The 24,638-nt window shown below is 37.6% G+C and overlaps 3 protein-coding genes across 3 annotated transcripts; 2 read left to right on the forward strand and 1 right to left on the reverse strand.

Annotated features, from left to right (window-relative positions):
- Positions 1-555: 555 nt before the first annotated feature.
- On the reverse strand, positions 556-4,862 carry LOC135680615 (pre-rRNA-processing protein TSR2-like). Its single transcript, XM_065194656.1, has 4 exons — positions 4,530-4,862; positions 3,240-3,331; positions 2,381-2,494; positions 556-965 (listed from the first exon to the last, which is right to left on the reverse strand). The coding sequence occupies exons 1-4, from the start codon at positions 4,741-4,743 to the stop codon at positions 795-797; spliced, it is 591 nt and encodes a 196-aa protein (XP_065050728.1). The 5' UTR covers positions 4,744-4,862; the 3' UTR covers positions 556-794.
- Positions 4,863-5,080: 218 nt separating this feature from the next.
- On the forward strand, positions 5,081-7,505 carry LOC103993971 (small ribosomal subunit protein uS13z/uS13y/uS13x). Its single transcript, XM_009414220.3, has 4 exons — positions 5,081-5,218; positions 5,323-5,483; positions 6,134-6,322; positions 7,213-7,505. Exons 1-4 carry the CDS (start codon positions 5,216-5,218, stop codon positions 7,316-7,318), a joined length of 459 nt encoding a protein of 152 aa, XP_009412495.1. The 5' UTR covers positions 5,081-5,215; the 3' UTR covers positions 7,319-7,505.
- Positions 7,506-12,996: 5,491 nt separating this feature from the next.
- Positions 12,997-23,496, forward strand: LOC103993969 (signal recognition particle subunit SRP54 2). Its single transcript, XM_009414219.3, has 9 exons — positions 12,997-13,361; positions 15,185-15,284; positions 16,944-17,097; positions 20,989-21,139; positions 21,226-21,374; positions 22,188-22,288; positions 22,372-22,529; positions 22,865-22,979; positions 23,067-23,496. The coding sequence occupies exons 1-9, from the start codon at positions 13,131-13,133 to the stop codon at positions 23,399-23,401; spliced, it is 1,494 nt and encodes a 497-aa protein (XP_009412494.2). The 5' UTR covers positions 12,997-13,130; the 3' UTR covers positions 23,402-23,496.
- Positions 23,497-24,638: the final 1,142 nt, after the last annotated feature.

Consider the following 24,638-nt stretch of genomic DNA (forward strand, 5'->3'; position numbering starts at 1 on the left):
TTTTACCGGATTATATTATCTCTTTCCGGAAATATATCAAAAGCTTTGTTAGCATGCATAAATTATAAATATTTATTATAATTTATTCATTCATCAAAATATAAGTTAAATAATATCAATTAATCTTCAACTAACTTGAATCCTAATTTAAAAATAAAATATAAGTAAATATAAAAATATTAAAAAAATAAAAATTACATATAACATAAAAAATCATACCACCTTTTAATACAAATTAAAATTTTCATATATTTAAAAAATATATATAATATTTTAAAAAAAGCCAAGAAAACCTACTTCTAAATGAGGAATAAAAAAATCTCTTAAATAAGACGAGATGAGCTTCTCACGTAAAGTGAGTTTACAAAAATAAATTCACCTTATTTTATTGAATAATTATTTTTTAAATCTCATTAACAAGAAATAAAATAAAAAAACTTATACCTCCAATAATAGTATAACAATCTCCATTATTAATCCATCAAATCAAACTTTGAAAAACATTTAGATAAATCTCCTCTGTTAAAACTGGTCTTGGCACCAAGCGAATTATACTTGCAAGGAATTACTTGTTCTACTATTATCACGAAATTTTCTCATAAAATATTACATCTGAAACAATGGGAGATAATAACCACAAGCTTGATCGAAAGGGTTATAAATAAAAATGAAGTGGGTAAACCATAACGTAATGCTATCAAAACACCCTAAACATCTCTCTCCAACGCCACAGCAAAAAAGGACTCGATTTGATTGATCAACAAAGAGTTGCATACTCTCACTGCCTTCCACCATTACTTCTTACCCCTGTTTTTCCTGGAAGTAACTGTGGACCATCCATCTTCATCTGCCATTTGTTTCTGCTTTGGCTTTTCCACAACCATTTCATGTGGCATTGGCTCATCAACCATCATTTCTGATGCTTCTTCATCTGAACTCTCATATTCACTATTGTCATCAACCACCTACGTCATGAACAAAAAAAACATTTGCTGTCAGCACTACATATACCCCTGCATACAATCGACAAATTTATTCGCTTGTGGAAAAGAATCTCAAAACTTTTGAGGTAGCATGATTTCTATATATCACCAAATTTCTTTAGCAATTCCGTCGGAAACAGCAAAGCACAGCAAAGTTCTGATCTTCTAAATAAGAGTAAGCAGGAAAAAAAATAATAAATACGATCAGAATGAAGGAAAGCAACTAAAATAATACGTCTCAAGCACTGGAAGGTTGCAGGATTGGATCATTTAGTAAATCCCCAAATGATGAAACAAATGGGAGAGTACATCAACTGAATGAGTGGTTTGGTTCATATTAGCTCATATTACTCCATATATGCCCAGATCAACCAGAGTCAATCATGTTGATGTTTACTGAGGGAAGCTACAGACATGACTTTCTAAGTGAACAATCAAGAAGAAATGTACCTTCTTCAACAAGCTCTAAAAGATCATTAGGAAGAAAAGAACTTTTATGATTCACCAAATTGCCAAATATATTGCTAAATTTAGCACTACTCTCAACTACAAAAGATGCATCAAGTAGGATCCAGACTTCCAAATGCCTTGGTGTTTTGATCTTCATCTTATGAAAAATATTAAACCTGTTTTCACATGGTTATACTCAAAAGAACAGAATGCATCCGAAATCTAATTTCCGACATTCTCAAGCATATGCATCACACCCTGAGAACATCTTTTACACTAATAGCATAAGTTTCAGGGACATGCCATTACATGAATAAGCTAGACTTGTTATTACTACAGGGATATGCACACAGGAGGATTGGGAAGGATATTTTCTTTGTAGCAGTTTAAGAGAACACAAGACTAATAAAATTCATTCAAAATTACAAAGGAATGGGTGGGTGTCCTTAACAATAGAAAAAAGGAACTTGCATTACTAGAAAAAAAAAAATTCTTTAAAAAAAGGTGTAAAATACTGGTGTACCATCACATCTAGTACCAGTATACTGATACATCTGCTGTACTGGTTGGCATCAACATATAAACAATTTTTAATTCATTTTTGGTGTGCCAAGGCCTACTGTCCTGTACTGTATGGTCATTATGTACCAATCTGATGTGGTTTTCAGAACCTTGGCAAAATAGTGTGACAGGTTAAAAAGCATGTAATATAAGTATTCCAGTACCATTCTCCGTTCTCTTCTAATAAATACATCAAATATAATCTCAAAAAAAGTTTATTGGAGTGAAACATCTTCTGAGTAATTTATTGACTTGTACTAAGGCACTATGGCTTGTTAAACCAAGATGATCTAAACTAATGCAACATCTGGGTAACTAAAATATATAGATATGAAATGGGCAATGGAGAACGGATATAAATGAACTAGAAATCCTTAATGCATTACCCTTTTGCTCTGAGAAACAGCACTAACAACAGGGCCAGACCTCCTCAGCTTTTCAATTGATTCATAATTGCCTTCAAGACAAGCTTCATGCATAATCATTAATTCTTCAGCAACCTGTATCAAAATTTTGAACAGTTTAAAAATTAATTGATGAATCAAAAGTGTCCTTTATCAACTATTACGACTATTCAAACAAATAAGTCGGGTAGAATTCCAAGAATCTAAAGAGGTAAGAAACTAAAAAAGGAGGTAATTGCAATACTAAACCAACAGATGTTTAAACATAGATGGATAGAGGACATAGAAAGCCAGAATGTATACTGAAGAAGAAATGAGTAAAATGAAACCATGAAGCATCTAAGCAGTGCATGAGAACAAAAAAAAGGCAATTACAGTACATCCACAAAGAATTAACTTTTAAAATCAAGTGGAATAAAAGAAATAAGAGTTCCCACTCAGATATTTGAACATAGAAGAATAGAGTGACATAGAGAGCCAGAAGGCACACTGAAGAAGAAAGAAGTAAAATGGAATTATGAAAGATCAGAATTAATGAGGCATTAAAACCACATAAACCGGATAATATCATCTCAAGATGATTACGGCATACTCGAGTACTAACGGGCAGCAGTAAGGAAATGGATTTGAGAACAGACTTATAGAACTGATGCTAAATAACAAAAGGGCTTATGTAAGAATCATTATATCCAGGAAAAGTTAAAAGATTAGGTGGCCCTGTCAAAAAAAGCATATGATTGGGTTCACATGCATTCAACTGATATGGTTTTGATACTACTAAAAAACAAATTAAAACTGGGAAAAATGTTTCAGAATTTTTTGATGTGATGGAAAGAAGCACCTCCTCAATGCTACCATCCTCGATCTCTGTATTGAACAAAGCTTCCATGTTCTCCTCAAGCAGATTTTCCAGATCATCAATATAAAGTGGTCCTAGACAGAACAGTGAAATAAATGTCAAAACTCAATTACCACGTTGAATCAAAATACCAGGCCTCAGCCACTCTTCTTCTGGCACAATGCAGCAACTTAGGAAATAAGATAATAAACTAATGTAATGTGAAACCTACAAACAGAACTTACAACAATGGAATCAAAAGTAGGGTTGCAATCGAGCCAAGCCAAGCTTTGTGCAACTCAAGTTTGGCTTGACTAATTTTAGGGGGGCTCAAGCTCAACTCAAGTTCTGAGTTGAGCTTCACAATTATGTTTGAGCTCGGCTTCATTTATATTCAAGAAGCTAAAATCATCTCAGATTCTGCTCATCAGTAGCATATCTATCTTGTCAAAAGAGTTGAGGTTAAGCTCGTATATGAAATAAGCCAAGCTCGAGCACAAATTCATGTTGTTTAAAAATCCAGCTATTATTCCGATAGAAGTTCTAAGATAATAATTTAGTAGGCATAAGTATCATTCATGATAAACAAACAAAACAATCCAAAATAAAGAAAACAACAACAAAAACATCATCATTAAGTATATCCAATACATATCTGAACTTCAAATATAAAATGGCCTATAATCCATCAAAATATAAAACAATGATACATGACACATTTTCCTTATATTTATGAATTTAAGAAATAATTTAATGGCAACTCTACGGATTTACTAACTATTTGTGAACTTAGGAACGAGCCTTTATTCATGAGACTATAGATGACCTTGTCCATGAGTTTATAAATGAGTACGATTCTACAAATAAGCTTGTTCATGAACTTATTAACAAGTGAGCCTCGACGAACCAAGTTACCCATATTCAAGCTGGCTAATCTAAAATCCGAGATATAAAATTAGGCACGAATTAAGTTCTAGCGGACATTTAACGAACCAAACATGGAGCTGCTCACAAACAGCTTCACTCATTTACAACCCCGGTCAAGAGAAATATAATTCTGATACTAACATTGAAACCCACCGTAAAAATTGAAATTTAAGAAAGTTCGACAAGAAGGGTCAAATCTAAGTCGCTAAAAAGGCATGCTATTAGAATTAAGATAACAAAACTCAATTGTAATACCCAATTATGTATATACGATCATGAAAAAGAGGATCTTTCTTACGGGAAAATAAAGAAGAGCTCAAAGAGGTGGCGTAGGCGCACGAATTTTCAAAACAACAACCATGGCACCTTTAGATTGGGAGAACCAGGAGAGGATGGTGGAGGCGAGCTCCTCGGAATTGCTGCGGGAGTCTTTCCCGCCCCACGCGTTCTCCACCGCCATCTGGAGCGCCGTCCAGCGAGAGAACACGAGGGAGATCCCTTCGCCCAGCACGGACAAAGATTGCGGAGAGAGTACCCCGTGAGGCCCTTCGTCGCCTGGCCCTCCGCCCGCAGAGTCCATCGCTTCTCCCACTTCCGGTCGCTTCTGCGTCGAAGCACCCGGTGCAAGATCGATGCCACTCGCCGCAACAGATTCCGACCCGCGCAGATGGCAAGGGGAACGTTTTAGGGTTCACTCGACTTCTGCTGTATCGCGACTCGCTAACCCCACTACTTAAATGCACGGCCGGTCGACGTGACGTAGCGCACACCGAGTACACGGATCACATACATGTGGGCTGGACCGGCCGGGCTTGGTTCGGCCCGTGCTGGCCCAACCAAATAGTATCACAATTGATCAAGCCAAATCACACGACAGAACTTTGAAAGAATATATACGCTATTTCAATAGTGTCTGAGGACGGATATGTAAAATTCCCTAGGGTTTTACTTTCCTCGTCGTCTCCCCTCTATAAAGCTTCCTCCGCCGTATTCCGCCGGCGAGCGCCCTTGAGAGCAGCAGCGCGAGGAAAAAATCCATAAACGCCGCCGCCATGGTTGGGTTCTCTCTTGGATTGCTTTTTCGTGAGTCACGATCTTTACTTTCAAGACAATTTTGTGATCGCTTCTTGTTTTTTCGTGGTCTGCTTTGGACCTGCAGTCTCTGGTCGCGAACGAGGACTTCCAACACATTCTTCGTGTCCTCAACACCAACGTAGATGGGAAGCAGAAGATCATGTTCGCCCTCACCTCCATCAAGGGTATCGGTCGCCGGTTCGCCAACATCGTGTGCAAGAAGGCCGACGTCGACATGAACAAAAGGTCATCTTTTTATCTTCTCCTGTTGTTACAACTTCTGATCCTTTGGCTGCATTTTAGTTCTTTAATTTATGTTACGTTGAATTTGGGAAAAAAGGATATTGGATCTGGACATCAATTTTCAGATTTCAATATTCTTATGACATTTTAGTGTTTTATTTTTCTTGATTGCTTTTTGGGAATAAAAAAAATCATTGTTTGACTCCCTTCTTTTATTACTAATTACTGATCTAGGATGGGTAGGTGTTTGTTCTGTAGCCTGCTTGAGATCTTCTTTAGTGAGGGATTCTGTGTCTCATGTTTAGCCATCAGATTTAACTGTTTCTGGATGTGATTATGTTATTTTGTTTTTGGATAGTTGTAAAGCGTTCTTCATTGCGAGTCTTTATCATTTTAGTTATTGATGTTCTTTTTCAAATTGATATTTTTATTAATCTTTTGTTTGACAATGATTACAATTGATAGATAATTTGGCTTGCATAATTATTTTATCGAGTAGAATTTATGCCCCCTTATAATTACTGCAGAGATCCATTCTGTTCTCTCATAATTAGTGGCTTTGAATTGAATTTGTTGAGTAAACTAAGTTAGCTGTTCTGGGTTCAATTTGACCTCTTATTCTTGTAATTCTTACTCCGTTACATTATCTGTAGGGCTGGAGAGCTCTCCGCTGCCGAGCTTGAGAATCTTATGACTGTTGTTGCTAATCCACGGCAGTTCAAGATTCCAGATTGGTTTCTGAACAGAAAGAAGGACTACAAGGATGGCAGATATTCCCAGATTGTTTCAAATTCTCTGGACATGAAGCTTAGAGATGATCTGGAGCGCCTGAAAAAGATAAGGTTGCTACTGCTAAAACTTAATTGTTGTTGTGTGATTCATTTGATCGAATCATCTTGTTTACTGCTGTGTTTGCCCGTAGTTCCTTAGCTTCGTCCTTGGAGGTGTGCTTTATTGGCATGTTTGTTGATTGTTGTTATCAAGACTTATGTTGGGACTTCTTTCTAAGAGTAAATTGATTCTTTTCACCTCTCCTTATTAAGTTCACCTCGTGTCACAAAGCATCTTAACTTGTTATCAAGACTTATGTTGGGACTTCTTTCTAAGAGTAAACTGATTTTTTTTCTCCAAACCCAATTCCAAGACATTTTCTTTTAATGTCAATCACCTCTCCTTATTAAGTTCACCTCATTGTCACAAAGCATCTTAACTTGTCAGGTTTAAACAGTGTATTGCCTGATGTGCAAGCTATGACCTGATCACATAAGTTGAAAATGAGTTTCAACGAATACTGATTAACGAGTGGAGATGTCATTAGCATCTCAATTTGTCATTTTCTTTTTTCGGTTAGTATGATAAGCCTCGCTTGAAAGTCGATATTGTTGCTCAGTCAATGAGACCATGTTGTCATGCATTATGGCCAAGAGAGTTTAGCATAAGGACCTTGTATTAGCATATGTTACTGAGTGTTTGATGTCAGTATCTAGGAATAGCTGTTAACAAATTATGAGGCATTACTCATTGACAAGATTTGTGCTTTGAAGTGTGCATCATTGCATCGCTTGTTATGATTAGTATGATATTACTTGGTTCTCTATTGCTATGTGAAAGCTGGATTTTTATTCTTTGTTCATTGAATTTGCATTTTGCATCATTCCTATCATCAGTGGACTTGTGGCAAACATTGTTTCGTCTAGCTTCAAATTGTTGATGCATTAGCATTTGTGTGCAGGAACCACCGCGGTCTCCGTCACTTTTGGGGTCTTCGAGTCCGTGGTCAGCACACAAAGACCACTGGCAGAAGGGGAAAGACGGTTGGTGTGTCGAAGAAGCGATGAGCTTGAAATTATATTTCTGCTACTGGTTATGCTAGTTTTGATCTGGATTTACAACTTTGATGTCTGCTTTGTGATTTAATCCTGTGATAGGCAAGACTAGTTGATGGATAATTTTGCATGTTTGGAAGACTAAGGTTGAAAAATTGTTTTTGTGAGAATTTGATTTAAGATCCTTTTCCTTGGCATAGCATTTGTGTCTGTTCTTTCCACAAATTTTATCCTCCAGACCTGCAAATGGTGGTGAGCTTCTTCGGAGAAAATTTATCATCTCTCTCTCAAAAAGACAAGAACTGTTGTCATACCTGTCTCAAACTTATGGCAGTCTAGCTCAAAATATTAAACTTTGGCTCCATTTAAGAATCATCTTATCAAAATACCTAAGTTGAAATTAATAATATATTTGTTTTTTATAAATTAATAATATATTAATGTTACATTGTTATTCTCTATATCAGTTTCAGCTGCTTGCATCATCGGCAACTTCGAGCATAGCTTGCTTTGCCTTGCATATGGATCCATTCGCCAGCAGAAACGTGGCAAAATTCTTCCAAGTGGACAGTTGCTTCCCTCACCATTGCCTCAAATCTGCAATTTTAAAAGCAGTTAGTATGCTAGTAACGGGAAAGGAACACAAAAATCTCATTTTTACAAGCACCCATTTTTCAAAATTCTCATTGAGCATTCTTTTCTGGCATGAAAAGATATTTTACCCCTACCTATGTAAAATTTGCCGCGATCGTTTAGTTTTCTGTATCGCTCTTGTCTTTGTGGACCTCATTGGCCTTTGTCGTTTCGTTATTTTTCACAACACAATAGTTAGTATTGCTACCCGACCTTCCCTCCCCTCTATTTTGTCGAACCTACCATTGCATTCGTAGACCTCGACTATCCTTTATTTGATCCACCCTTGTCTCTACAGACCCCCGTTAGTCCTCATCAGACTTGCTACCACCTTCGCCCTGCATTGCCTCTATCTTTGCTAACCTTTATTGACCCTCATCTCCGAGGACCTTGTTGGCCTCCATCAGACACGCCCTAATAGTGGGCTTACTTGGGCAGAGGCATAAGTGACTAGGTTTTGACAGTCAACAAAGGTAATTAGTAGCTCACGCACAATAGTTGCCAACAACGAAGGCGCAAGCAGCCCGGAGTTGAAATGCAAGAGTAAAATTATCATTTAATAAAAAAAATATATTAGAATTTTTGAAAGTAGGGCCTTTTCAAGATTTTATCAAAACTACTTCTGATAATTCATCCAAAATCTCATTTATGATGGGCGTCTACTATATGGCATATCTCATTTATGAATCAAATGATGAATTTGGGAGTGTCTCTTTCTCCCATATGCATTTAAGACACATATTTATAACAAAAGGCTGTTCAAACTCCTTGGCTAATTCGTCATGAACAGTCATTGTACACCCGCACCACCTTTGTCAATAGATCATTCATCGCTTTTATTTGCTTGTACATATGTTTCAACAGTGTTTTTTTTTATAGTTTTGTGTGCTTTGCTTGAAAATTATAAGTAGAAATATTTTGTAAGTTACAAAGCGATTACTCACTAGAATACATAAAATTATCCCAAAATGGCATAGTTTTCACATGTCATGACTTGTTTTCTAGAGGCTATAATGTAAAGAAAAGCATCAATCATCTCAGCACCCTAGAATCCCGAGGATGGCACCTAGCTGAATGAGGGTTTGAGGTAGTATTGGGTATTAATTGAATTCACAAGTTTGCATATTAAGCCTATGAGAACTTGCCAATATGCCCGACACCCGATGAGTAATCATTTGTGAACTTACGTCTTCATTTACCTCAATCCTTTTTTTTCTCTCTCTATTTTCTCTTTTGTATACTAAGTGTTTATTTAATTGCTTGTAAAGTTATTTTTTTCCCGAGACGTCGGAGCTTATTCATCGTTCGCTTTTGAACTAATCAATTTACTCTTTTATAAATCTTTTAAGACTCGAGTGCGATTTGTGTTGAATCTCGTATTTTGATGATGAAACTACTTGATATATGTTTATGATTTAATCTGCGTTTTGAGTGACGCGGGATGCTTCGATCAGGATGAGACAATTAAAGCAGGAAAATCATGTTGTGCCGAAAGAACATGTCAGAAGATTGGACGTCGGGCCGGTGGATCGGTCGGCGTATCGACAGAAGGCTTCGGGCCGTGGACTCGGGCATCGGGCCAAGAAGAGCGGGTATTGTGCCAAGGATATCGGAGTTGCGGAGTCAACTGGCCGATTGGGCAATAGGCTGCACGAGAGGACGATGCGCCGAAGAATCGGACGAAGCGTCGAGGGACCAATGACATGTCGGACAACTTGGTTAATTGCTTAGGATTAATTGTCTCGATTGAAGTTTTGTTTTAATTGTGCAGGATTAACTATGATAACGATGAAGACATAAAGCGAAACAAAGTGTCGGAGTCAAGCGCGATGGATTTGTTGCGAGTTCGAGAGTTCGACGGAAGTCCGAAGATTCGTTGGGAGTTCGCGGAGCTCGCCGAGAAAGATCGGAGCTTGCCGAAGAAGCTCGTTGGAACTCGCTAAGAACAAATCGTGAAGTCTAGGAGCTTGCCGGGAGTCCGCAGAATGGTTTCCGAGAGTTCATCGGAAGACCGCCGGAAGTTTGCCGGAAGCTCGCTAGAAGAAGTCTTGACTTGCGGACTTTGTAATAGCTTAGAAAATGTCTTTAAATTCATAGTTAGCACGTTAATTAGGGTTAGGATTAGGTGTTAATCCTATAACCCAAGTAGGGGCCAATTAGGCCCAAGTTCGGACTGGTTTGGACCAAGTTTGGAGCCAAACCAAGTGAGCTGGAATAGTGAAGAGGTGCCACCGCCAGGGTTGGAGGTAGCACCGCCCAGGCTATGTCTTCCTGCGAGGTTGGGAGGTGCAACCGCCCCAGCCAGGAGGTGCAACCGCCAGGGCTGCGAGGCTGGGAGGTGCAACCGCCCCAGCCGAGAGGTGCAACCGCCCAGAGCTCAGTCTTCGAGCTAGACTGGGCGGTGCAACCTCCTCTGCCAAGAGGTAGCACCGCCAGAGCTCAAGTTTCGAGCTCTGCCAGGCGATGCAACCACCGAGCTCAGTCTTCGAGCTCTGGCAGAGAGGAGCATCAGCCTGAGCTCAGTCTCGAGCTCTGCCAGGTGATGCAATCACCGAGCTCAGTCTTCGAGCTCTGGCAGAGAGGTGCATCAGCCTGAGCTCAGTTTCGAGCTCTGGCAGGTGATGCAACCACCGAGCTCAGATTTCGAGCTCTGCCAGGTGATGCAACCACCGAGCTCAGTCTTCGAGCTCTGCCAGGTGATGCAACCATCGAGCTCAGTCTTCGAGCTCAGGCAGAGAGGAGCAATCGCCTGAGCTCAGTCTTCGAGCTCTGCCAGGCGGTGCCACCTCTCCAGTCAAGAGGTGCAACCGCCTGATCCCAGAATTCTGGGATTTGATCGATTTGATCGTTTTGAGCTCGAATTTTGAATTGGGTTGGGGCCTATAAATACCCCACCCATTCAGCACTGAAAAGAAACAGACCTACACCGAAATCTTGATCTTTTCTGTGATTCTAAGAGCTCAAAAGTGTTGTAAATCCTTTAAGTCTCCTCCTTCTGTTCTTCAAGTTTTCAGTTGTAAAGTGAGGAGAGAAAGGTCTGTAAAGGTTGTCTCCTGAGCCTGTCAAAAGGAGAGAAGTTGTAAAAGGGCAGTTTGGCCTTCGCCTATTGAAGGAAGGCCCCTAGTTGACGTCGGCAACCTCGTCGGTGGAGGAAGCCAAAAGTGGAGTAGGTCAAGGCTGACCGAACCACTCTAAATCTCTGGTTTGCATTTATTTTCGAGCACTTTATCATTACTGCAAACCTCCTTCATCACTACTGCTCTCTGCGCTTTCACGAACAAGTTCTAAGTGTTGTTCTTCCGAATCTGCATTCAGACGTAAATTCGTATTTTCATACATTATAGTTTACGTTTACGTTTGATTCTGCAGAACTATCTTCCGTGCTTTTACGAACGAGCTTCTTTGCAGTTTACACTTACATTTTGATCCTATTGATAACTGCAAACTGTCCTCTACAATTTTACGAACGAGTTTCAACATTTAGACGTAAAACTGCATTCAGACGTAAATCGGCTTTCCTCGCTCAATCATCAGATCTCAGTTCACGTTTACGTCTTGATTTCAACTACATACTGCATACTGCCTTCTGCGAGTATACAAACAAGTTTCAAAGTTTAGACGTAAATCTGCGTCTAGACGTAAAACTGCGTTTAGACGTAAATCTGCGTTTAGACGTAAATCTGAGTTTAAGACGTAAATCTGAGTTTAGACGTAAATCTGCGTTTAGACGTAAAACTGCGTTTAGACGTAAATCTGCGTTTAGACGTAAATTTGCGTTTAGACGTAAATCTGCGTTTAGACGTAAAACTGCGTTTAGACGTAAATCTAAGTTTAGACGTAAATTGCGCTTAGACGCAAAACTGCGCTTAGACGCAATCTGCGCTTAGACGCAAACTGCACTTAGATACAAACTGAGAATTTGCTTTTGCATCATAATAATTTTTGAACGAACGCAGCTTTTGGTTTTTTAATCGCTGTAAGATTTCCGCTGCACTAATTCACCCCCCCCTCTTAGTGCTCTCGATCATAACAATTTGTAATTAGGTTGATCATTTATTGATAGATAACACAAAGATGCCTCATAATTTAGATAATTTGGACCAAGCTCATAATAAATTGACGGAACGAACTCACCAAAGTGGCTTTAGGCGAGCATATCACTCTCGTATCAAGCCTCATAGTGTGGTAAAGAAAATATCACACATTAAGACATCCGATGTGTTGTATAACATCATGGAAGGTCACTATGTGTTTAGTTAAGCTTGTGCTATCATTAAATGACTCCAGAATCAAAAGCTAGTGGGAATGGGCTCCTCTTGAATCTTTTGGACGAATGGGAATTAGTGAGGGGTTGGATCCTCTATCATCGTGTGTGTGGCCACATATCTAGCATGGGTTAGTTTTAGACTATCATCACTCACTAATTGAGTCACGTCAATACAACAAATCCAATTATTAGATCTCAATGCCAATAAGGATAATTTCTAAAAAAAATAATTTTATTATTTTTATTTATTCATTTTTTATTTATACAAAAAATTATTTATTTCTAAAGATAATTTTTATTTCTAATTTTTTTTTATTTCTAAAGATTATTTCCAAAGATAATTTTTATTTCTAAAAAAATAATTTCTAAAAAATATTATTTATTTCTAAAAAATTAATAATTAGATCTCAATGCCAATAAGGATAATTGCCCATGGCTTCCGCTCTATCATCTTTGTCTTTTGTTGATGTCCATTGCCTCCGCCTTAATGTGGGATTTTATCACCCTCACCTCCCTTCGGTCTCTTTTATATAGTTTTTAATTATTTAATAATTTATTAATCATGATTTTATTTTTTGATAGATTTCCTCCATTTAACCCACTATTGACTCGATTCTTTTCTCTTTGACTCATATTTCCGGTCTATACAACAAAACAAGAACAATAAGCGTTTGCGATCTGACTCGAGGGGTGTTATCTATATAATAGTAAAGAAAAGGACCAAAAAGTAAAGCACAAAGATTATCGCAATCCTCGTAAGGCGTTGTTTAAAATCGTATAAATTTAGGGTTTCCTATCGTAAAGTTTCGGGTATTCCGATCCCTTTTCTTGTTCCTCTCGAGGCGTTTTTCTCTTCTCAGCCCAATTCTCATCCAATCCCTAACCCTAAATCGAGGAAGCAGGCGGAGGCGGATCGGCGCGAAGATGGTGCTCGCACAGCTCGGCGGGAGCATCGCCCGGGCGTTGCAGCAGATGAGCAACGCCACCATTATCGATGAGAAGGTGCTCAGCGAATGCCTGAACGAGATCTCGCGCGCGCTGCTGCAGTCCGACGTCCAGTTCAAGCTGGTCCGGGACATGCAGGCCAACATCAAGCGCATCGTCAATCTTGACGACCTCGCCGCCGGCCACAACAAGCGCCGCATCATCCAACAGGTCGTCCCTCCATCGGTCTCTTGATTCGATCGGATCAAGTCACTTTCGGCTTTTTGTTGGGATTGAATTGGTTAGCGAGGGTTTCAAACGCGTTTGTTCTTGCTTCTTACTTTGTTGATGACGCGAAAATAACTGACATTTATAATTTATTAGTGCAAAGGGGTCTAGTGTTCATAGATTTTGGATTTGATTTCAAGGGATCACGGTTTGATTTATTTGGAAAAATTGAAAGTAAATTCTTTCTCTGATTCCTTAATTGTAATAACAGAGTTCGGATCCTTTTCGTGCTGCTATGTTTTCATTGGGATTTGTAGGATGGTAGAGCGAAAAAGATATCCCTAAAATGCAAAGGAGGGTATATGAAATGCTGTAGGGTTTTGCCCATTGATGCAGGTCCATGGGGATGACTGAGAGGATTTGGGTTATATGACTTAGGTTCTAACTGGTTTGTTAATTGTGATGACATGGTACTGTAATCATGGTGAAAATCTTATTCTTAATCCAATTCATAAAAGATATGCCTTTTTAGTTACCAGTTGTCCTGGATTTGTTCTATCCTGATTGGGAAGGATGATATAAGGTCGGAAATGTGGTTAGGAGAGACTACTTTCGAGAGAATATGGCTTCACTCTTGTTTACAATTGCTGAGTTAGAGGACTTCCAGGGAAGAGCATAAATGTTGGAGAACAGGGATCTAGTTTTTATAGAACTTAAAGGTCATTGGAAATTTGAAATGTAATGCTAGTCACTTTGTGCATCTCTTAATGGTGTAAGGTAGTCAGATTGGAATGCTATTGGTTTCTATTGACCATGCACATGGAGTATCATCTTTTGTCTTGCATGGTACTATAATTATTTTCAACAGGATATCCGGTAGTGTAAGACACTTGATTTTTTCAACCTCAAGAACGAATAAGAAAAGAATTTGCTTTGAAAGAAAAACGATTATTCTTGTCTTCCACTACAAAAATCAGCTGGCTACCATTGAGAACCATATTTTTGTCGTCTTCTTTCATGCTTTTGATTTGCAGAATATTTACTTTACTACATACTTCCCACGAGTCATGCCTTTGCTTCTATTCATATTTGCTGAAATGAGAATTTTAGGGGCAGAGCACAAATTTCAGAATGCAGGAATCAAATTTTCATAAACAGTTGAGAGAGTGAATCCTGGATTCATGGTAATACAATGACCATAATGTTTACTGTAATTTAATTTGGCCAAGCATCATAAACCTCTCATGATTTAATGGGCATGAAATTAGTTAGTATATGGAGTATTTTGCTTTCCCTTGAGGGATACTGAAATCATTTTTAAAGGGATCTCTGGTAGTTTAACACAACAGATTATTGGAACTTTTGAAAACTGAGGTTTCCCTTTGAAAGAAAGAGGGTGGATTCTCAAATTTCTGTTGTGATGATCAGCTGGCTATTACTTAGAAGAATATTATTCTTGTTCTAACATCGGTAATATAACTATATTATTTTCTCTTTAATTCTTCTATTTTTGGAGGCATTCACACTATTACCTCCTTGGTAATAAACATTTGATTTCTTATATTTTTTCATTCTCAAGATTAATGTTTTCCTATTTTGTAGTTTGAGAACCACCTTACCACTGCAGTTGAACTGAATCAGTAATTTGATGTTTTGACTTCTATTTCTTATGAGTGTGATTGTCTTAAAACCATTGTTGCTTAAAAATATTATATTGTTTGAAGCTCACTAAAAATTCTTTGATTTGTTGGTATGTGATTTCCCTTTTTAAAACCTTTTGCTTATTATGCTGTGTTTAATAAAATTGTCTGTTGTCTTTTCCTCAGGCTGTATTCAATGAACTCTGCAAAATGTTGGATCCTGGAAAACCTTCTTTCACCCCCAAGAAGGGGAAGACCAGTGTGGTAATGTTCGTAGGTCTACAAGGTATGAAATCCACATATGCATTTGCATCATCAAAATGATCAACTATGTTGTAAAGTTAGTTAATCTTCCTCAAAGAGTTAAAGATAGCAAAGAAAAAAGGCAGTATCATCTAAAATTTAAAAGAAATGACAATAGCGTGACGATAACAGACCATCTAAAAGAAACAACCAATAGCATATGTAGTTTGAGACACATATACATTTGATATTGGTACTTATCATCATTAGTTGTAGTGTCGTCAAGGCACTAGATGCACCAAGGTTCCAAAATGCTTGAGGCTCTACATGCTCGGCCGAGCAAAACTAGGCACTTACCACTATAAAAAAAATAAAAATATAATTAAGCATAAAGACAATGAATAGAATAAAATTTGAATAATATGAGTTTCATATCATTTCATGTTTAAAAAATTCAACATCAAAACCTCAAAATTACATAAATTTTATTATTTATAAATCATTAGAACACTCAATTTGTGCAAGTTTAATAACAAAAGTAACATAACCAAAGACTCCATTAATTTCAATGATCATCAACATCATTAATTTTGTTATCTTGATATCATCTTAATCTCATCCAAAAAATGTGAAGAAAAACAGAGAGAGCAGTTATCAATGTCTTCCAAGTCAAAATGTACTTAATCTCATCCCATAGGTAACTTGAAATGAGAAAAATTTCAAAAGGTGCTCAAGTCATATTTTGCAATACCGTACCGTACTGCTCGGTATGGGTGGTATGTATCGTTCCAATAAAAGACCGGTATGGATGATACATCGGTACACCTTAGTGTACTATGTGTCAATATGCTCGATATAGCTTGGTATAGCTCGGTACGTACCATACCGATAGCTGATCGGTACGTCGGTATGGTATGATATTCAGAACCTTGGCTCAAGTTCTTGAGTAAGTCTTCGTCCTCTTTTTAATTGCATGCCTAAATCGAAGTACCATGAACGTGGTACCTCTTGTATCTATGGTCTCTTTTTTCTGAGCCAACTGATGAACATTCACCTTTGTGGTGACAATATGTTCTAGATTTTTTTTTTCTCAAGCAAAGACTTCTGATTACAACTTGAAGCATTAATTCTAGAGATGCTTCTTTTTGTGCAGGTAATTCTATCAATTTGGTTTTGAAACCATCTGGTCTTTGTTTTTATATGAGATCTTCAGGCTTCTTGTGCAAGAGGTTATGGAACTTGAACAACCATGTTCAAAATGTTGTGTATCTGTTGACCATCTCATAAAGAAAAGAAAGAATGTCAACTATTATTATAAACATGCTAACTTTGGTTTCAACTTGAAGACCTGTTAAAACCTCAAGCTGCATCTTGACTGTAAACAATGTTCTCCTTGGGAGAGGCACATCAATTTTGTTTGTTAACCTTTACTTCATTGTGGAAATAAACTGTGACACTTTGAGTCAATATAATTACAAATGTGATTAGAGATGCCATAGTTCATTGAGTGTGATATGTACCTTAGTTGAGTCCTTCTATGGAAATTGTATTGGGTGCATGTAAAGTAAGCTTACCTCATGTCTTTACCATTCTTCTGATTAAGAAATGTCTTCATTTCATTTTTGTTTCTTCAACCAAGTGTAGGTTGCAATACCGTAACTTATTTCACTGGTTCGCTTTGCTTGTTCTTTTCTATGTCCAGGTTCTGGAAAAACTACAACTTGCACCAAATATGCATATTATCATCAAAAGAAGGGATGGAAGCCTGCCTTAGTTTGTGCTGATACATTTAGAGCTGGTGCTTTTGATCAGTTAAAGCAAAATGCAACAAAAACCAAAATTCCTTATTATGGAAGGTATCCTTTTACTTAGATATCCTCTTAATTGCAGTCTCACTATGTTATGATCTTTTCATCAAGAAACCTTGCTACAGTTTGACTTGTTGAGAGATATCTATTGGATATGGTTAGCATAATTGACAATGTTGTGCATTATTAAGGACTGAAGCTCCAGCAGCAAGGGATGGCGGTTGGATGCCAGACTGTCTAATCATGTCATTTCCTGCATCTCAGCTTCTAAGCTGCCAGAACAAGAAAGAAAGCAAACATAAAAAAGAGCAAAAAAACCTGGAGAGGACAAAATTTGTTCTCTGGTGGTGATTTGGCATGACTCACCAGCAGAGAAACCCTAATGTTGAGTTTATGAAAGATCTAAGATCTCTCACAACCAGATTGGTTTGATCTGTGATTTGACTTAGAAAGCCTGGTCAAGAGAGCTTTGTTCAGAGTTAATTTATAGATCAGCAAAACAAGCTAATTCTGCATTGCATGAAATGATTGGAACATAATGTTTCACCTTGTACAGGTGAAATGATATGGGGATTAAATTCTTGATCCATGTTGTCTCCATATAAGTGAGGTGTGTAATGGAATTTTTCATGTGAACTTTGCCTGATTACATTGTTTCAAACAATTGTGCTCTTTCCTTTTAGCACAGAATCAAATGGTGAACTTCAAAGTTTACAATGCTTAGGAATGAAGGTTCTATGCTGCGGCTTTTATAAATCAGTTGAGATATGGTTTCCAAAGCAAAAAAATGGTTACAATACAATAGATCAAGTAACAGAAAAGAAAGGGTATACTAGTTCTACTGGTTGCATAATATATGTAGTCAACTCAAGATAGTCAAACCATTAGGATATGAGATTTAATGCTTGAAGATGAGAAAATCGTGAATAAGAGAACAGATTATGATGTTAAAAGTTTAAACAATTTAGTCTTGAACAATGTTACGGGGTGAGCACCCATATGTATATAAGTGTTTTCCAAATTAGTCTCCTTGCCAATTTATATCATCTCATCTCATCCTCGAGTTTGTTTAATGCTAATGATCTTTGTTATATCAGTCTTTTGTGGCTTATGACCATGGACTTTTCCCAATGTATGTGGTAACTTGTTGTAGATAACCTGAAATAACATCATCATCATCAGTAATAACAAAAATAACAACTAATTCTTCCCAATTATTTAAGGTTGGATAAATGGATTTTTTTTCTCCATATAACAACATCATCATCGGTAATAACAAAAATAACAACTAATTCTTCCCAATTGTTTAAGGTTAGATAAATGGATTTTTTTTTCATAGGTGAGATCTCTTCTGGGTATTGGGACTTGATAAATCAAAGTCATAACATCTTTCTTATTGTTTCTTGTTAAGTCTTTATTGGTCTTTGTCATCTTTAGTGGTAACTTGATGTACTAATTATATTGATGTTATTAAAGATATATATGATAATGTAGCTATTAGTTAAAATCATGGGGAGTGTTTAGAGAGTTTCCTATTACCATAGGATTACATCAAGGATTCACATTAAGTTCCTATTTTTTCACATTAATAATGGATGAACTTATAGAGTTACATGTCATTTGCATGATAGACTTCCCTGGTGTATATTATTTGTTGATGAGAGCCTAACTGGAATTAATTATAAACTTAAACTATGTAGTCAAACCTTGGAAACTAAAGGTTTTAGATTAAGTGGATTAAAATTGAATATATAAAATGTAATTTTAGTAATTCTAAGAATAGATAGGAGAATATAATTAAGTTGGATTGACAAAATATCCCTTTAAGTAAAAGTTTTATGTATCTTGGATTAATTATTCAAGAAGATGAAGAGATTGATGAAAATATTCTTCATAGAGGAAAAACATGATGATTAAAGTGGCGAGGGGCATTAGCAATCTTATGTGATTATCGGATACCTCTGAGATTTAAAGAAAAAATTTATAAGATAATTGTGAGACTAACATTGCTTTATGGATCTTAAGTGTTGAGCAATTAAGAAACAATAAATACATCTGTCGTCTCGCCCGACCCAATAAAAGAAAACAAAGGTGAAGAAACCCTACATCTGTCGCCTTTATTCGCTCTGCCAGTCGTCATCGGCAACCTCGTTCAATCTCATTTGCTGCTGCAGCTCAGCTGCCATTGCTGCAACTCGTCCGTCGCTGCATCTCGTTCGCCTCTATAGCTCATCTAAACCCTAAACCTCTTCCACCGCTATAACTTTGTCTGTTGTTGTAGTAGCTTTGTTCGCCATCGTTGGCAACCTCTTCCATTGCCTTCGTTCGTCACCTTCACACGCTTTGTCCAACATTGCAACTCCATCCGTCGTCGTCGATAACATCGTTTGCTACCTTCGTCCGTCACTGCATCTTCATCCGTTCGCAGCTGCAGTTTTGTTCGCCGCCCTCTGCTTCCCCCACCTTCCTGTTAATTAAACTGCTTTGTCGATTCCCCCATCTTCCGATTAATTGAACTGCGAATAGATGAGCAGCAACTCGTTTGGAGCAGTTTAAATGTATTTGTTGTATCTACAACACCATGGGCAATACGCACTTTGATTTATACATGAAACTCCCTTAGCTTTTACTTGATAATGTCTTAGAGTAGTAAAACATTCCTGGTTAACAAGATACTTTTGGAGCAGTTTAATTCTAACATAGATCTTCATAAAAATGTTGAGCATATTTTTATTTAGTTGTATACTATTTTAATTATAATATTCGGAAGTGCCTTGCTTTGCTCAAGTGGGTGCGTAGGCGAGCGCCTAGTGTCTCGGGCGTTTTGGGAACTTGGCCCCAAACGCTTTTTAAATCACTGGAAGAGATAGAGGAAGACGTAAAAAGGATTCTGATAGAAACTATAAATAAAGATTTAAATACTTTGAACTTAAATAAACATATGGTCTTTTACATATCTCTATGGCAGCAAAAGATCAATGTAGATGACCTCAAATGGTTGAGACTTATGGCTTTGATGTTGTTGTTGTGGAGCTGTAAATTCCAAAGTCACTAACTCAAATTCATCAATTATATTTCTTGGATAGGTGGATCAAAAGCAAATATAAGTAGAAAATGAAGAATTAGGAAAAGAAAATAAGGTGTTTCTAGAAAAACAAAATGGTTGATGCGACATAAACCAATGAAATAACCACCCTTTCTAGTAATGTATGGGTAATTTTAGTACTTTGTATAACAATTTCGATGTCCGGTTACAGATAGAGTTCAGCCCAAATCCATATTTATATCTGGAGTTATCTTGAATAATAAATTTCTAAGATGAATTTAGATGTGTGACTGATATGTATTCATGGAAGCTTATCCAAACTCACTTAGAACAGAAACATATTTGAACAGATATTTTCCCACCTGCTTCCACTCATACTTGTCTTGCCCTATTGGAGTAGTGAATATTTAATTTAATTTAATTTAATTGTTTATACCTGTCCCTGTATCTGACTTTTATCTCCCTTTTCAATCAGTCACCTTGAAATGCATCATAATCCAATGTATATGTGCCAATACAATTTAATAGAATTTATTTTCTATTGATGTGGTACATTTTATCTACTTCATAAGCATGCTCACAAACACCATAATTACAAAGTCTAGCTGGCAAAAAATTTAATCCAGCATCACAGGTGAAGATTTTGGCTGAAGATCTATGACTGCAATATTCTACTGTACCGCACTTTTATTTGTATGGTGTGAATCTAATTAGTTTTGTACAGTTTCTTCTTTTTTCCATGTTGCAGTGCCTAATGTGGTTCTTGATTCTTTGTGTTTAGAACCAGTTATTTTTTTCTCATTAAAGTAAAAGAAGCCTTCTATTCTTCTATCTGTATGAAAAGGTCCCTGGGCAACATCTTTAATGTTCACTTTGATCAATTTCTGCTGCAGTTACATGGAATCAGATCCTGTAAAAATAGCTGTTGAAGGTGTTGAAACGTTTAAGAAAGAAAACCGTGATTTGATTATTGTGGACACAAGTGGGCGACACAAACAGGAAGCTGCTCTGTTTGAAGAAATGCGTCAAGTCTCAGAAGCAACGGTAGATATGCTGTTCTTTCCAATCATATTTCAACTACATACTCACTGCATAATGGAAGTTGATTAATAATTTTTGCTCTCTCACAGAAACCCGATCTTATAATATTTGTCATGGACAGCAGTATTGGTCAAGCAGCATTTGACCAAGCACAAGCCTTCAAACAAAGTGTAGCAGTTGGAGCTGTGATTATCACAAAAATGGATGGTCATGCAAAAGGAGGTGGCGCGCTTAGTGCGTAAGGAGTCTACTTGAATTTCATTAATGTTTGAAATATAATTTTGCAAGATCAACTCTCATATTTTTTTATTTCTAAGCATGTCATACCTTCTTGCAGGCAACTTTGGTTGTTTTGTGATGTACCTTCATTGGGCAAATTTTTGAAATACATCCATGCAACAATAGAACCATACTCTTTACAGTGTTGCATTTGTTTCTAGCATATAACATATGATGGAGAGGTGGTCGTAGAACCATAACTGTGACACTAGTTCTATTGAACATGGGCAGAAATTAAAGTTTAACTTTTGGTATAGCTATGTAGAAGTATGTTTTGTTTGCACATCTATAACTGTACTTGTATGACTTGTATCTGTTGCATGCAGTATAATAATTGCCACTATCAATTTTACCATTTAGATATACTGATCTAGACGTATGTTTTGTTTGTACGTTTCTTATTGTGCTTGTATATTCGGACCAGCTGTTGTCTGTAGCGGGCATGCGTTTAGTTGTCCAGATGTTTTCAATTCTCGGACATGTCAGTCAGTTTATAGATGCCTGAAAGTGACAATACATAAGAGAAAACCCATCAAATTGACACTCATCAGTTTCATTTCTTGTTTCATCATCTTCATCGTCTGAGTATTGCATTCATATGTGTCTGTATCACCATTGCAATGGTCATCATATATCAAGGTTTCTTGCTCTTTTGCTTTTATGTGAGGTGTTGTAGCAGTTCTTCGGCTTCAGTTAGGAGCTAGCAACTTACATTTTAAGCTCCATCATTTTGTTAAAAATTAATGAATATTTCTACTTGGTTTGACTGCAGAGTTGCAGCCACTAAAAGCCCAGTCATATTTATTGGAACGGGGGAGCACATGGAGGAGTTTGAAGTGTTCGATGTAAAACCATTTGTAAGCCGTCTTTTAGGTGAGCTATAACCATCTACACAATCTTTGCTGCTCATAACTATCATTATGTAGTAATGTTTATTCTTTTTGCCATTTGTCTAGGAATGGGTGACTGGTCTGGTTTCATGGATAAAATTCATGAAGTTGTACCCACCGATCAACAACCTGAGCTTTTGCAGAAGCTTTCCGAAGGAAGTTTTACTTTGCGACTGATGTATGAACAGTTTCAGAACATTCTCAAAATGGGTCCTATAGGCCAGGTTGTTATTTTTGTTTTGAATAGTTGAGTTGCCTTCCATCTAGTATATTTTTACCATTTTAAACAACAGCCATTTACTACTTGCTTTATGATTGACCAAAATTAGAAGTTACCTTTGGTACTGTAGCTTCTACATGTCATAAGATTTGATTCAACTTTTTAAGCTTGACTAGTTAAGATTAACTATTCTGTTTCACTGTGTCATTATATTTTCTTGCATTGGACTGTTTTTTGCAGCTCAGCAGTTGTTTTGTTGTACCTTCCTATTTCACTATATGCCTTTTTTTTTTATATATATTTTTTATCATTTAATGATGAACGTGATATTGCATGCAGGTGTTCTCTATGCTACCTGGATTTAGTGCAGAATTGATGCCTAAAGGTCATGAAAAAGAAAGTCAAGCAAAAATCAAGCGTTATATGACGATGATGGATTCCATGACGAATGCAGGTAACGGGTCCCTTAATTTTATCCACTGCTGGAAAGATTTTAATGTAGTGGGATGATGTAGTCGAATTGCCTTTTTCTGGAATCCAGAGCTGGACAGTACAAATCCTAAATTGATGAATGAGTCCCGTATAATGCGGATTGCGAGGGGTTCAGGCAGGTCAGTCAGGGACGTCACAGAAATGCTGGAGGAATACAAGCGTCTAGCAAAGATTTGGAGCAAGATGAAGGGGCTCAAGATCCCAAAGAAAGGTGAAATGAGTGCGCTGTCTCGGAGTATGAATGCGCAGCAGATGAGCAAGGTCCTACCTCCTCAAATGCTGAAGCAGATTGGCGGCATGGGTGGTCTGCAGAGCTTGATGAAGCAAATGGGATCCAAAGATATGGGTGGAATGGGAGGGATGTTCGGCCGAGGGGACAAGTAGAATACCTAATAATCTCGAGTGTTGTCATGAGGTCTTTAGTTATACAAACTATTTTTTAGACAACTAATGAATCATTTGAATGTGTTGGATGTGGTTGTCCTGCTTGTGCATCACTGGATGGTCGATATGAAGCTTTTTGTGAGCAATGATGTTCCTTAACGAAGGTTTATTGATCCAACACAAGAAAGCTCATCTTTGACTCTACATGTAAGATATTTTCAGAAATCTGTATGCTTTCTTACAGGATTGTATTCTAGTATCCCCTGCGAGTGAATGCCTGATGCTGTTGGAAGTTCCACAGGGACATTACACTAGCCGTGGTTACAAGAGATCAGATCTGATGTACATGACCTTCACCTCGCGCACTGCGTTGTGCTTCCCGGGCAACCATCAAGATAATAGACAAAGAAAGAATCAACCATGAGTTGGCGCTCCACCAGACCAAACTGATACCTGCAAGCATTGGTATCATATTGGCAGGCACAATGATGTGGAATAATGAGGTTTTGCCTACTCCATGGAGTCGTAAGCAATGTCGGTCCTTTTTTTTGTTGCATGAGGTTGACTTGACTAAGGTGTCAAAGGTTAGATCCTGTTTGTGGAGTTCCTTTTTATCTCCTGGCAGGTGTTCGTAACAATGACAAACACATTATCTTCTTCTAGTTTTACTTTTCCCTCTCCCTTTTGCTATCAACTTGCAGTCCAGTGCAGCATCAACTGATCGCCGCCTGTGGGAAAATTACTTGCATGGCAGGCAAACATACACAGCAGAAGACAACAAGCTCTCGAAGCCCGTTGCACAGTATTATTCCCTGCATCTCCAGCTGAGATTGTCCATCATTCTTTTTTTGCTAGTAAATCTTTTGCAGGTTCCAGTGGGTCGAGCAGAGATAACAAGCGAACGTGATGTGTTTGGTTTGAGAAGACGCAGGACAGACACAATCACATGGAGGAACGGAACGTCTCACGGTCAGGAGCTGCAGACCATGTGTTTGTTGTTTTGATGCTTGTGCTGCAAAATAAGCCACAAAGTTCTCGGTAATGATTTGAGCTGCAAATGTCGGGGCATGGAACGACATGATTTGGACTGCAAACAGCTTTTCGTGCACCCCATGAATCATAGGTAGAAGGTATCCAAAGTCTTACCAATTGGCTTCGATTCCACAGGTGGTGGCCATGGAAGAGAGGAGTCTCTAAAGTTCCACAGGAGGTCCGGTCATGGAAGAAGAGTCTCGAG

Source organism: Musa acuminata, chromosome BXJ1-8 (genome assembly GCF_036884655.1).
Source record: "Musa acuminata AAA Group cultivar baxijiao chromosome BXJ1-8, Cavendish_Baxijiao_AAA, whole genome shotgun sequence".
NCBI classification, from domain to species: Eukaryota; Viridiplantae; Streptophyta; class Magnoliopsida; order Zingiberales; family Musaceae; genus Musa; species Musa acuminata.